This window comes from Xenopus laevis, chromosome 5L, assembly GCF_017654675.1.
Source record: "Xenopus laevis strain J_2021 chromosome 5L, Xenopus_laevis_v10.1, whole genome shotgun sequence".
Lineage (NCBI taxonomy): Eukaryota > Metazoa > Chordata > Amphibia > Anura > Pipidae > Xenopus > Xenopus laevis.
Window position 1 is genome coordinate 108,151,374 of NC_054379.1, and position 15,940 is coordinate 108,167,313.

Genomic DNA, 15,940 nt, shown 5'->3' on the forward strand with positions numbered 1-15,940 from the left:
CAAACAACCATGTGAAGCAGAAGGGGGTCTGGTTACACAGTTCAGTTTACTTCAATGGGAGGGTTCTTCCAGACATGGGAGAATCAACAACCTGTTTGACATGAGCAAAGTATGTGATGGAAACTGAAAATGTTTAGGTAAATATAAGCTTGCCCTTCAACATTTACCGGTAACGTGTTCGAAATGTTACTCCTGAAGAAACAATCTGCCATCTACTGCATTATATCTGCTATTACCTTCCAGTGTAATACATTAATATGACTTTCACCTGTTGTACAGTCATCATTTTGCTCAGACGATAACATAATATTTATGAATTTGTTGGCTTTAAAACAACTTCAAAAATATAGATAAGGGCTAACCATTGAATGGAATTCATAGAAACTCATGCCTAATATGCACACTTAACACATTTGTCATGGGATGTTCTTTTATCACAAATGGTATGGTATGTTTGTTAATTTGTCATGATAAATTTACCAGCAACATCCTCTCCTATCTATCAATAGATTCCCCCTGCTTTTTACTGTTTCCACTTACTCTTCACCGCGCACTGTTTGTTAATGTAAGCATACAACTAAGGGTTAATCAAACATTTTTATGTAGGGGGACTTCATTTTCAGATACAGAACACAATATACAGAGTGCTATTTGGGCTGAACATTATGAATCCAGTTATGACTACCACCAAATTAATTTCCACTACTACCGATGTAGTAGTATGTTACTAGTATATTGCAAAACATTTGTTAAAAAAATCTCAAGTATGTGTAAGTAAATTATTGACTAAATTCTATGTAAGGTTAGGAAAATCTTGCTTGTTCAACAGGCACTTGCATCTCTGGGCACTTGCTGCACTATGGGGGCAGGACAGGAGACACCGTGCACCCCTCCCCATCTGTTTCTAATAAATACAGTGCTGCTGAAAGCAGGCAGTTTGCCCCATTTTTGAAAAATGACTGCTTTATGTCTTTACTGCAAACTTTTACAGATTTTTAAGAGCCTTTCTATCTTTCCAAATTCATATTGTCCTTACAGAGAAAAAAAACTGAATAGAAATGATCATAAGTAATGCAATCAGAAGACAAGTCAGGTGCTAAACGATGGTGAAGTTTTAATTGCCATGCCTGTTCCATATGCCTGCCCACGAGCAACGCACTGATAATCAAGTCACATTATAGGCAGGGAATGAGGTTGACAGCAGTACCTGATAGGAATTGGCAGCTCTCAAATGAAGCCCATGTAGGAATTGTGTGCATGAGTCAGCAACTGGATGTCAGCTCTGCATGAAAAGGGACATCTATAAACCCCAGTGCATAAGCACAAAACAGGGTCCTCTGGTATTTGCCAAATTAACACATTCACTGGTACAATATGTAGATTAAACTTTTCTATTCCAAACAAAGTAGGATTGTCATGTGGATATGTTCTATAAAATACAGTATAGAAGCCAGGCAAGCAAGATTTTGAATTACAGTTCTGTTATTGTTTTAAAGAACAGGCATAACGACAATATCCTATAAATAAAATTGTTAAACCTAAAGATGTCCCATTTCTGAGATTAGGATGCAAATGTCCTACCATCGCCTGTTTAATGTGAAATGAAGGCTTTGAGCAATGGACACACACATGACATTTTGAGTGCGGCTATATTTGGCCCCACCGTGGGGTCAATTTCCATTCACATCAATAGAGAAGCTCCACTAGTCACACATTAAGGGTGATTATACCTCAGAACATACATTTTCCAGGCAGAATCATTCATGTAGAGGGACTAGTGACAATTGTGTGCCCTGCCCTTTAGCGCCAGGTTATTTCCAGAATTAGTATCAGTAATATTCTCTCAAAAAACAGCTTTATATTATAAGGGAAAAAGCAATCCTTACCAAAGTATATAGAATAAAAGATTGTGGTGATCACTATCACTGAGGCAACTTTGGGCAACTATTGAAAATGCATCGCCGCGTGTGCATTAGCGCAGGCGACTTTTCATTGTAGCCTATGGGGAAAAACGCTGAGGCAGTTCGGGGAGATAGTCGCTCAAAAGACAAGGCGATTAGTCGCCAGGCGACAAAAACTCCCTGAATCTCCTCGTGTGGACTAGCCCTTAGAGTCATATCACCCCCTTCCCCTGCACCAGCAGCCTATCAGCAGAACAATGGGCAGCTAACCAGATAGCAGCTCCTTGACACCTCTGTTGAAGGATTCAGCTGCCTGAACGGATAGTTCCTCCATGGGCTAACAGCACTGCTGCTACTGTCCCAAATGTTAGCGAGTGGGTGAACAGGCAAAACCGTCTATACTACTTCCCAATAACTTAGGGTGGCTTCCGGCATTTCTCTTCCAGCTAAAATACACTATAGAAAAACTGGTCCATGTACCATTAGCTTTATTTAGTTTGTACAGCTAGAGATATAGATATACATAGACACAGCATCCACTTGTATATAATGGTACACTGATTTCTACGAACAATAACTCCAGATCTTAAATATATTATGCAATGAGGGGGAGAAGTAGTGGCACCCAAAATACAATGAGAGGCACAAGGAACGTTAGCCCCATTTACAATTTATACACTGAGAGGCAGTGGGAACTTTAGGCCGAAATATCTTAAATACAATGAGAGACAATGATTTCTGACCTCCCAGACCCCCTTACCCTTCCAAAAAGCAGGTTTCCTGAAGGCTAGAGAAGATTTGAGCATTGTCCAGTTCAAAATGATGTCTGAAATAGTTTGCATTGCTAAAAGTGCTCCCTACCTACCTAGCGGTAGACGTGAGAGTAGCACCCAAGCAGGAGAAACCCTTTGTAGTGATGTGCAGGATGGCCTGCAAAAAATCTGTGGTTGGGTTTGAGTTGAGCGATTAATTCCGCTCCCTCACACTGCTGCTTCCATCCTGTCAATTTATAGACTCGCACCTGCCCCCCCTTTCGTGATGTCACTGCGAGGAGACAGAGTGGGCTGGGCAGGGTTCGGGTTGGGAGGGGACAGTGCAGGTACTACTGCTTTGCTAATATACTACCTGTGCCGTGTTTAAGTAAAATGAGAAGGGGAGAAACAATGTTTCAAAGGAGCAAGAAGAAAGAATTACCCTTGCACACCCTGGCCGTCCTGTCCTAGGCGAATTCCCGGTGCTCAGTGAAGGAGGCGTTGGCAACCTCGAGTTCAGCGTGAAAGAAGGAAAAATCACCGGCACAACATGGGTTATTTCTAGCAGGGAGAACCTTTGCTTATTTTTTCAGGGCGGGTTAGCCATTGGTATGCAGTTACCCTCCTAATGCTAGCTTTACTAGCTGTACCAAGTGCGCATGAGCTATTATATGAAAAAAAGATGTATAGTTTTAGCTTTATGAGAGGGACCATTCTACGACTGGGGCGTATCCATAACAGAATGAACAGCCAGCATGCCAGGAAAACATGACAAACTCTAACTCTGATAAACCTCCCTTTTTGAAATGGTAGCACATTAACAAATAATAACTATTGTATATTCAGAACTTTCCTACCTCTCACAGGTACAACAGACCATCAGGGACAACAAATTGTAGATAATAAAAGTAAAAATCACTGCAGTGATTGTTCCTCTAGGGATTGAGAAGCTTGGGTTCTTCAGGTCGCCTAAAACAAAAGAAATCAAGATATTATCATGCATATGTTGCATATAAAAAATACAGGGGGCATTTATTATTACAAACAAGGTACCTGAAAAACACATACCACTAAATCAGTATTTGAGGTTAGTACAGTATAGGTGTCACTGCAAGATGATGAATACTGTGTACAAAAAAGCAATAGCACGTATTGAACAAAACCGCATTTCTAACATGACTTTAACTGTAATAATGTAATCATCTTCCTTTATTTATAGTATGCAGAATTTCATCAGGGGAAATTAATGGAGTACAATCTTCATGCAACTACTGCTTCAGATGAAAATGAACTCAGGACCTAGTGTAGAGGGTATCTGGACTAGCTATAGAGGGTTCCATTGATCCAAATAATGGCCCTGGTAAATGCAAAATTGGCATAATCCCATTCTTTTTAATTACAATATATTATTTAAAGGGGAATATTGCCTCAGATAAGTTGGTGAGGTAGATTTCCTTTACAAACAACATTAACAAAAGGAAAGCCCAGAAAACTGGAAAATAATAGCCTTACCAGACATATTTGATCCAGCCATTATCCCTGTGCACCCATTGAACATTACAGCAAAGACTGTAGTAAAACTCATCATCTTTCCTGTGGTGTAATCAACTGAATAGTCGGCTGCAGGGATGACAACATAAAAGATAATTGATTAGAAACTAGATTCCACCAGAACTGAGCTATGCATTTGCAGAAGTGGGACATTCTAGTGTGTATATCTTGGCCAAACCCAAAAAGCCCCAAAGGAAGACGTGGCCAATGATGATTAACATTATAGTTCAATAACAGATGTAGGTAGGTTTGTGTCTTTCCTACTTTAAGATCAGATACACATCCTTCAAAAATAACAACGGTAACTTTATTTGAAAGAATAATGCTCACAAACTCTGAACTAATTGCAGGGTGCGAATGTAGGAATTTTCTAAACTAAAGTTTGATGAACATGTTTTTAAAATTAAGTTTTAGTATGTTAAAGAATGGCCAATTCTAAGCAACTTTACAATTGGTCTTCATTATTTATTTGTTATAGTTAAAAGTAATATCTAAAAGTAGATGCTCTGTAAAGCTACACATTTATAGTTTTTGTAATTATTTGCCTTCTTCCTTCTGGATCTTTCCAGCTTTCAGATGGGGATCACGGACCCCATCTATAAAACAAATGCACTGTAAGGCTACACATGTATTGTTATTGCTACTTTGTATTACACATATTTCTATTCAGGTCATCTCCTATTCCTGTTCTAGTTTCTTATTTAAACAATGCATGGTTGCTAGGGTAATTTGGGCATGAGCAACCAGATTACTGAAACTGCAAATAAAATTAAAAAAATTAATAATATATATATATAATATATGTTTTGCATATATTTTTCACAAGGGTTTGTAAATGCATAAAAAAGGCCCATGTGTAAGAGCCCTTAGTTAATCTGGCTGTCACTTTATTAAACTTGAATATGCTCTAAATTTAATTGGGGCTTTATTTAATAAAAAAAATTGAATAGCTAAAACTCAAACTAATATAACCGACCCGAAAACTCGAATTGAACTCAAATAAAATTCTACTAAACTTGAATCAAGTTTTTTCTATGTTAGGAAGGCTAGTAACCTCTTCAAATTGGTCAGTGGACCTCTCCCATTGAGTTATACATGAACTCGGCAGGTTTTAAAAGGGAGCAAGGTTAGATAAATCTTGAAATTTGAATTTGAATTAAAATTCGAATCAAGTTTGGATTATTCACAATTCAAATTTAAGAGTTTTGACCAATAATAAATTTGAAAATTCAAATTTTCAATTAGACGCTTAATAAATCTGCCCCCCTTTGTGTGTTTAGTTTTATGGTGGCAAAGTGGCAACCCTAACCCGTTAACCCAATCTAATGTGTCTTGTACTATAAGATGTTATTGTGCAGCTAATTTAGAGAACATTGTTTTATACCAAGGCAGCTCTGCCAGAACATAGGGAGCCTCTACTGGCATGAATTCCTGAAATACATCTTGCACAGCCTTTAGATCAAGTTCTCATTCCATGGGTCAAAACGACTCTTTGGATAAGTGATAGCAGCCTATTTTCTAACAAAATGATGATTACTGGAGCTTTCCACTCTGTGCCAGAATCCCTCTGTGGACTCTTCTAATTCCATTTTCTCCTGACCTTTACACTGTCATAATGTAAGATCCATTGGGGAAATGAAATGTAGCTCTGTGTTGCACAAATGCTATGCAGAAGCTGCAGATTGCTCATTCAGTGCAATGTGCCACACAGCATTTCATTAGGTATCTTAAGCTTCAGAAAAATGCTGTGTAAAAGGTATAATGCCACATTCACCTTTACTGTGCAATATGTCACATTTAGCAAATGTCAAGCCCATAAACCTCACCATAACAAAAGCAGTATCTAATCATCTATACTTCTACTGTAGAACTACAACTCCTAGTATGTCCTGATACTTTCTGACTGTACAAGCATGCTGACAGCAGTAGTTTTGCAGTGGCTGAAAAGCTAAAGGCTATAATATTGCTTCAGCCGACAAATATCTATTTTTTAGCTGCTCTCATGTATTCCTGAGTTTTGCCATAATGTCAGATTTTGCCTTTTTCTCTCATAATATACATATTTGACTTCAAAATCTGCTCCCTTGTCTGTATTATTTATATATTAAGTATATAATATCTTTGTACCTCAATATAAACTGTAAGATCAACTAATATAAGATCAAGATCTAAGAGCTACTCACGATAGAGATTGTTCTTGAGGGTGGAGAGCTTGAAGCCTGTAAATGTTCCATTGATTGGAATAGTGTTATTGCCAAATGTGAGTGGAACTACCGTTTCTTTCACAGCAAAAAAGCTAATAAAGACACTGATCAAAACCACCATGACTACCAGGAAAATGATGAAGGTGGCCTTGGCGTAGATGCTGGCTCCAACCAGGCACACAACAAGGCAGATCAAAAGTAGAACTGTGCCATAGAGAAACTCGTACCAGTACGTTATGGGAAGAACATGAAGTCCACTTTTCTCTGCATGGTCTGGAAAAACAACATATTAGCAATCAGTATTTAGATTTCAATTTATAGCATATATCACTGCAGTATTAGGAGTTACTCTGCTTCATTTATGTACTAATATTGAGCAAAAATACTCCAGTGCAGTAATTCATCAATCTATCAGTATGGGTTAATTCACCACATTAGTATAAACGCCCAAATTAATTCAAGCATTACATCTTGAAAACCAACACTAAATTAAAGCAACATTCACAGCAGGACTCACAGTTGTGGTGCACAGATCTGTAGTTTAAAAAGTTAGTTAATTAACCTTTAGTATAATGTAGATGATGACAAGTTGTAAACTGATCTTTATTTTTTGTGGATTGTGAATTGTTTCGTTTTTTTTGTTCTCCAATTGAGAATTTCACCAGCAATTTTGCACTAAGGACCAATAACAATAAACTTGTAGTTGTAAACTTGTAGCAATAGTTCTTTGGCTGCGGGGATCACTGACCCCCATTTAAATGCTGGAAAGAGGCAGCATGAGGGCTCTTACACATGAGCGTTTTTGCCTGCGCTCCCCTGCGTTCCGTTTTTCGGCGTTCAGCCACAGGGGAGCGCAGGAATAGACGCATTTAATTATTTCAAATGGGGCTGTACTCACACAGGCGCATGTAGGCGCCGAACGCAGGTTGAGACGCAACATGCTGCATTTTTCCTGCGTTCGGCGCCTACATGCGCCTGTGTGAGTACAGCCCCATTTGAAATAATTAAATGCGTCTATTCCTGCGCTCCCCTGCGGCTGAACGCCGAAAAACGGAACGCAGGGGAGCGCAGGTAAAAACGCTCATGTGTAAGAGCCCTTAATGGGCAAATAATTAAAAAAACAACTCAGTTGAAATAGGACATTCTATAACATACTAAAGGTTAACTTTAAGGTGAGATACCCCTTTAAAAACATCTGGAGAGCAGAAAGTGGACGATTAAACATAGAATTTTATTCAACCAACCTGGAATCATTTTCCATTAACTATAGGTATGGTATTTATGCTTGGGACCTGGGCTTTTCCGGTTAAGGGATGTTTCTGTAATTTGGACCTCCACACATTAAGGGCCTCATTTAAGATTGCTCAAGCCTTCTGGCTCAAGCAATCATAATTGAAACCTTGCTTAACTTTCCTAACTCATGTTGGGTTTTGGGCCAGATTCCCTCTGCAATTTTCATTTTTCCCCCATTGGTTGGCTATAGTAAAAAAAAAATGGCAACTTTTTTTTCCCTTAAAAAAGCCTGCTTGAGTCAAAAAAGGAAAATTGGGTCCAAAGCCTATTGTGAGCTAGCAAACTCATGTAAGGTTTCATTTATGGTTGTTGAGACTGTAGGCTTAAACAACTTTTGCCACAAATATGGATCTATGCAGCTTCAAGCATCAAGTACAAGAAGTTCATTTAAATTCAACAGGAGATGGCCTTCAAGTGAATATGATCATTCTAGATAATGGCTTTCCAGATAAAAGATCCCATACCTGTACCTACTAGATGGCCCTGTAATCTAGTAAAACAGGGATGCAACACTACCAGAATGGTATCCCCGGTACCCACAGCCATGTACTGGCTACCATCCTAGGATGCCAGTAATACTTCCCAGCAGTTGAATTATGTGAGTTTGACATACCAGACTTATAGCTAAAAACAAATCAAAATAAGTTATGCAAAGGAGCACGTCACCTTACACCCTGCAAAGATAACATGTTACAAAAAATAAATTATTTTAATTTCTTTTAATAAACTGTGCCTGTTTTAACTTGCGGATTGAAAGGGAAGTAACCATTATAAAGTACAGAATCAATAGATTTATAGCTATAATCACTTTAGCAATGCAGAAGCAGGTAATGGCAGCAGTGATAAATAACCACTTCATAGGCCAGTTCTGCAGAATTTATTTCTCTGTTTGGCGGTTACATAGCAGCACTTGGGCTAAAGAGAGGAGAGAACGATTTTATCTGTTCCACTATGTTACAAATTGGGCACCAGTGTGTGATTTGTGTAGTGGCAGCTGGGTACTTCACCACACACAATTGCTGGACATAAGCAGCAGGTCTGTCTTTGTATGTACAACATAAGCAAAAGGAGAAGTAATGTAACAAATGGCACTTTTCTTTTTAGTTATGCATTACAGCCATCATACAGGGAGAGCAGATGTGAAGGTTTGCAGTCAGTCTTCATATACAATGTAAGAGCCCACAGTATATTAATCTATTTGGAAATGACTTCATTTGTAAGGTCCATCTATAGAAGGCTCAGTAGAGAAGGCGTTAATATGCCACTCTGCAGAGCTGCGTCTGACAGCTGCAAAGCCATCAGTGCTCGCATTTCAGCATCTTATTCATGATTGCGAGCGGTCGCCTCTAGATTGGCGTGAAATAAGTGGAAAATTAAGAGTAAACAACATTTTTAAGAAGGGACAGTGAGCCGTGATTTCCGAGAGCAGATCAGAGCACTCTGTGCTTGTGTCTCTGGGGAAGAGAAGCAGTGAGTGTGTTTATCTCATGCATCTTCATCAAGGCGTAGGAATCGCTGATGAGCAGGGGCAACAGTAGCAGTAGCAACTTCTAAAATTTCACTTCAGGGAGACTTTCCTGTTCATGCAAATTGTATAGAACCGGGAGCCCACAAACTGAGCTGGCAATGAAATAGAGCTGCTGGATGGGAAATATCTGATCTAGTGCACTATTATACAAAACAGCAGCCATTCTTCAGCTCTTAGATCAACATATGCCACTTTCACTGTTCCCTTGGGAAATAGCAAAATGTTCACGATTATTTGGTTGAAAAGTAGCATATTCTCTATCCTACCATTATTATCTACTGCTTGCTAGTCTTTACAGTAGAAGTTCCAAAACTTTGCAGCAGTGGATGAGGGAATCTGGCCTTTGGATAAACACTGCTTTAGATATACACTGGAGCAATGTTTTATTTATCACTAGACATGTTATAAGCTAAGGGGGGGGAGTAGTGATGTGCAAATTTATTCACCAGGCGCGAATTTGCGGCAAATTTCCGCGATTCGCCACCAGCGAATAAATTCGCCGCCAGCGAATAAATTCGCGAAACGCCCGGGTCAAAAAAAATTTCCGCAAAAACGGACGCTGCCGTCAAAAACGGGCACCGGCGTCAAAAACGGGCGCTGGCGTCGAAAAAACGTGTGCCGGCATTCAAAAACGGGCGCCGGCGTAAAAAACGAGACGCCAGCGCCGTTTCGCGAATTTTTTCGCGAAACGGCGCAAATTCGCCCATCACTAGGGGGAGGTTTGAACAATTCTTGGTATGAAAAGTCTAAACAAAAAACACATGCTATACAATAAATGGTGTAGGTTCTGGGTTTTTTATGAGCTTTATGAATAAGGCATCAAAGCATGATAAATCTGTGAACAAGTGTTGTATTAAGTGAGCAACCTGACCTTCAAATCTGTAATATATCTCTATGAAGATTCTCATTTATCCAGGTCATGATATACTGTATCTGGTAAAATAAAGTCAAAGGCAACTGGACTGGGAGTTATTTTTTTCCCTTGAACACGTTTCACCACTCATCCAAGTGGCTTCTTCATTTCTTCAGTAAAAAGTGAAACCTTTTCAAGGAAAACAAAACTGGTTGGGCTTTTTGGGTCAAAAACTAAAATTTTTCTTGGAAAAAAACCCTAAAATTTTCAAGACTTATTATACCCCAATGCTGCAAAAAGGCAGAATCCAAAAATCTGCCATCTCAAACCTGTCAAGGTCACATATAAGTCAATAGGTGATGTCCCTAAACCAATTTGAAGGCATCATGATCTGCGCTGGGTATAACCGAAAATCTGAAAATTTCAGGGATTTTAGGCAAAAATCCTGGAGAATCAAGTGATTCGGGAGAAAAGTCCAATGTAATTATATGATTCCGATTTTCGCTTGATTTTGAGTTTTTTCCCAATCCGGTTTTAATTGAATTATTTTAATGAAAAATAAGGCAAAATCGGGTATGGAAGTTTCTTTTTTTTATTAAAATGAGATAAAAATCAGATTTTAGCAAGTAACCCGCTAAATGTCCAGTTGCCTTTGACTTCATTTTACTAGATACTATATATCTGTAATGTAGTTGCAAGATACAAGCACCATGAGTGCTGAGGCTGATACTGGCCACTCTGTGCAGCTCCTGATCACACATTTTACAAAAATGATTGATGAAGTGCAACCAAAGGACAACAGAAATTTTGTAACTTTGATGCAAAAGCACTTTAGCGTATAGAGAAACTCTGACAGTGCACCTTAATAAATCAACTCCATTATAGGGACATAGCAACTTGTTAGCACCACTGTTTACACTGGTTATTAAGTTTGAATGTTTAGGGGCATATTTATCAAGGGTCGAATTTTGAATTGAAAAAACTTGAATTCAAAAAGACCAACCGAAAGTCGAAGTTTTTCGTACGAATCGAATAATAGCGTATTCGATTGAATTCGATTAGAAGCTTTTCCCCAAAAAACCTTCGATTTTTCAAAGTCCACAATTGACTCCAAATGGGTTCTAGGACTCAGGTCCCCCCATAGGCTAAAACAGCAATTCGGAAAATTTTAGATGGCGAATGGTCGAAGTCGAATTTTTAAAGAGATAGTACGATATTCGAGTTTTCGAATTTTTTTCAAATTAAAATCAAATTTGGACTATTCCCTAGTCGAAGTACACAAAAAAATAGCTCGAAATTCGAATTTTTTTCATTCAAAAATTCACCTCGACCAAATCTGGCCCTTAATGTACCAGCTCATAATGTCTCTGCTTACAGGATTCTTGAACTGTGCATGCATCCCCATACTATTTAGAGTGGGTCAATCCCCACAATCCCTTTAAACGTGAAGTTTCCTACAGAATACAGTAATTGAACCACCATATACATAACGGTCAGGAAACCCAAGCCCCCCTCCTCAACTGGGGCCTTCAATTTGGCCCTTGCAAATCTAGAGTGTTTCTTACCCCAGTTAAATAATGATTGCCCCCTTCAATCTGTGCAAATACCAATTTAGGTAAAAATATTGGTGAGTTGTGAAGCACATACAGAATACAGTAATTAATATAAGGAGCATGCCTAGTTATACACCGATTTTTGGGTCACAAAGCTTTAGAAAGAAACAGGGTCTTATAAAAACTGTACTATTTCTTACCGGGTGAGAAGCCAAACATGTCCACAATGGCTTCCACCAGACCAAGTATGTATAAAGCACTGCCGCACACATTGGCCAAGAAAAACATAATTCCAATGCTACCTCCAAATTCAGGACCCAGAGCTCGGCTGATCATATCTAAAAAGTGTAGTTAAGAAATTGCAAGAAATATTTGTATATTATATTAACATATTTGTATATTAATTGTATTACGTATAGATAAATAGAAAGATCAAAATTACAGATATCCACTTAAAGAATGCAAAGTATTAGAGTTACTTTATTGATGATTTACTAAAGTTTAGAGAAACATCTCAATCCTTTTCCTCTTTATCCCCTGAGAAAAAATAAAGTTTTTTTCTGCATTTTTTTTTATTATTTAATAAAAATATACATACAGTTAGGCCCATAAATCTTTGGACAGAGACAACTTTTTCCAATTTTGGTTCTGTACATTACCACAATGAATTTTAAATAAAACAACTCAAATGCAGTTGAACTGCAGATTTTCAGCTTTAATTCAATGGGTTGAACGAAAAGATTGCATAAAAATGTGAGGAACTAAAGGCTTTTTTTTTAAAGCACTAGTAACATCAACATTTTTATTAAAAAAATTCGTTAGTATACATCGAAAAAAAACCACCAATTAACTTTAAAATCGCAAAGTTTAAGAAATTAAGAATTAACTTACAGAAACTCCACTTGCGCTCTTCTTCAGAAAGCAATTGGGTGATCCATCGTGCGACGCTCCATTTCTACTCTCTGCCTTCCTTATAGGAGATAGCCAGGGAGGAGAAATCGAGCGACGCACGATGGATTGTCCCCGTGTCGCCTTTTCTGAAGAGGAGTTTTGGTTAGTTATTTCTTAATAAAGGCTTTGGGATTTTAAAATTTAATTTGTCTTCGTGTAACAAATTTTTTTAAAAATGTTTTTGATGTTACTGGTCCTTTAACACAATCACTTCATTTCAGGGGTTCAAAAGTAATTGGACAAATGAAAAAACTGAAATTAAACTGTCCATTTCTAATACTTGGTTGAAAACCCATTGCTGGCAATGACAGCCTGAAGTCTTGAACTCATGGGCATCACCAGAATCTGGATTTCCTCCTTTTAATGCACTGCCAGGCCTTTACTGCAGCGGCTTTCAGTTGCTGTTTGTTTGTGGGCCTTTCCGTCCGAAGTTTAAGGTGGCCATAGACGTAGAGATCTCCTCATTTGGCAATAATGCATCCAATACGGGCGGTCAGATCGCTGGACCGCATAAATGAACAGATGCAGCCGCAATCCAAGGGGATTCTTTAACCCATATTCTGATACTTCTTTAACAAATAATATACCTTCTCTGAGCTACAGTTGTTTCTATACAGTACTGTAAAATATTCCCTAAATATTGAAATAAGTAGATACAGGGTAGTTAGGCAGATTTGCCGATTTTAACCTTACCACTGGATTAGTAGTGTCTCATTAGTGGGTATTGGGATTACAGAATGCCTTTACTAGTTATAAAACAGGAGAGCACATATATTTATAATGCTGCTTTAAAACACAGGCTGAAAAGCTGGTCCTTCATGTACATGATTTAATTAACATAAAGGCATTTTCAGAGCTACACAATTTATTATCTTGAATTCAAGAAATATTCTATAGAAATACAATTGTGTACAAAATGGCATAGTGTGTGCAAATTAATTAACCAAGCGAGTTACATTTCAGAAATCTGTGAAGTGCCAGATAATTCAGAAAATTGCAGATTCCTGATGATTGGAAAGTACAACTGTAGGCTGATTAAAAAATTATTAGAGAATAATGTGCTTCTTTATTTAGAGGATATTTTTACCAATCATCTTTGCTGATGAATGGCATGGGAAGGGAAAAGTAGGTATGAGGATGAGCACAAGGCATACCATTTGAAGAATTACTAACCATTTCAGCTAGAATAAATTGTTTTAACATAATATTAGGTTCGAAACTGGAAAAAGGGAAGGCTATAATGCAGAATATGCTCTCTTTCAACATTTACAAAAGGTCTAGTGTGACAAGCCCTTCCTTGATTAAATTATTTACATAAAAGTGTATTTTATAATGATAAAAAAAACATACAACAATCAAGGAACATATCTGCATTTTGTTCAAGTGTAGGGGAGAATTAATGATTTTCTTTTTAATATTGGTGTATGGACAGCCATCTCAGTTAATTATACATGTGCATGTATCCTGTGCATGCAGAAACAGCCAGCACAGCATCATGCAACGTCATCTCTAGTGGAACAAGGTTCCCCTAAACACAGTGGGGATCATTTATCAAGACTTGGCAAATTAGCCCATGGGCAGTAACCCATGGCAACCAATCAAATTGCTGCATTGATTGTTTTACTTGCAGCTGGCTTTAAAAAGCTAATCACTGATTGGTTGCTATAGGTAACTGCCCATGGGCAAATTTGCCCAGTGATGATAAATGAGCCCCAGTATCCCAAAACATACAGCTTTTCTTCTCAATTTTTTTTGGCATCAGCTATTTCAGGCTCCCTTCATGCTCATACAGGGGCCACGCTTCTCTCTGACCACGTCCTATGTAAGTTCTGTTTTACTTCTGCCTTTATAATCATATTTAAGAAACTTTAAGTGCAAAGTAAAAACCCAAATGTAAAAAATGTATGCATTGTACTGGAAAAGTATTATGAAAAGTGCAAGTGTGAAAAGAAATATCTAAAAAGCAGAAACACAAGGTTTTCATCACACAAAGAAACGAGTGGCTGCTTCTTACAGAAAATAATGAACATTTCTAGCCAGCGCTAAGTAGCTGCTACTAATCTTATTGTTGGACATACTGCACATGTAAAATGCATGGTGCAGGACAACACACATTTCATCCTAAACTGATTTTATGCATCACCACTAATGTGATGCTCCTTAATAGGGAGGGTGTCAATAATTAACTTAATAATTAATCATAAAATAATAAATGTACATCAAGGGAATTCAATATTAGATCACAAATTAAAGGGAAAAGAATGTTTACAGAAAAAGTTCCTGCATTAAATGTTTACAAACAATGCTCAGCTTGCTTTCTACTTAAGCCTTTATCTGTCTTGCTAAAGTACACTGCTGTGTGTGAGCTGCCTTTCAGAATGGTCATCTCAGTACATCTGTGAGACGTGTAGCCTTAAAAATCTGTTGGTAGTTCATTCTTAAATCCAGAATAAAGGTATAAGGCTCAGCTCTATCTTATTAAAGTACAGGGCAAAAATCTCTGTTCATGATTCAATTTTACAGAGCACAGTGTGGTTTTTACACCGTGGGTTTCCTTTGTTCCATTCCCTCTGGGGCGCGTCTTAAAAGGCAGAATGGAAAATGAGCTTCATGGAAATAAATCCTCTGCATATTACTGTAGTGAGAATATGATATGAAGGGACCTATTGTCTAGGCTAGTGTGTGGCTTTCCTTCAAATGTACCATGGAAGAAAATAATAGAACAAGATTAACTAAAAGACAAACACAGCTTAACCCGTTTGTGGACTCTGCGCCTGTCATCCTTTATACTTCAATCATCTGCAGCTGATAGCAAAGGGTTTAACTCAACGCTGATAATTCAGTGCAATTTAATAACTTGAGTGGTGAACACTGTAATTCAAAAACCATTTGTGCTCTTTCTTTTCAACACTTATAATTCTGAAATAGTTTTAGCCTATTTACCTATCTTGGCACATGTAACTGAAAAGAAAGTTTATATTCTTTATAAGACTTAAAAAAAGCAGAAAAGGCACCTGCCTTAGGCACTTTATTCTACCAAGTCCCTATAAGCTGGCCATAGACGCAAAGATTTCCCTGCAATATCGGACGAACGATCGTATGTCCTCATCTCCAGACCTGCCACTAACCATTCAGATCAAACAAAGCAGTAAAGAACAGATCAGGCGATGTTCTGCCTCACAGCAATCGTAGGAAAGTTTTTGTCCAACAAAGCTGACAGTGACAGTCTCCCACTGAAGATCGTCAGATAGGCAATACATGCAGAGATATGATCGTCAGCCGACAGAAATCTTTTAATCTGTCTGATCGACCGATCGGCATGGCAAGATAAATGTCGGGACACTCCACATATGA

At 38.1% G+C, this 15,940-nt stretch overlaps 1 protein-coding gene across 1 annotated transcript in view; it reads right to left on the reverse strand.

Annotated features, from left to right (window-relative positions):
* The window catches only part of LOC108704677 (solute carrier family 12 member 9-like), a 114,698-nt gene that overhangs the window by 85,772 nt on the left and 12,986 nt on the right, over positions 1-15,940 (reverse strand). The window contains exons 3-6 of the mRNA XM_018241357.2: positions 11,836-11,973; positions 6,388-6,681; positions 4,166-4,273; positions 3,511-3,622 (exon numbers count right to left, since the gene is read on the reverse strand). Of these exons, the coding sequence (XP_018096846.1) occupies positions 3,511-3,622; positions 4,166-4,273; positions 6,388-6,681; positions 11,836-11,973 (652 nt within the window). The remainder of the gene's footprint in view (positions 1-3,510; positions 3,623-4,165; positions 4,274-6,387; positions 6,682-11,835; positions 11,974-15,940) is intronic.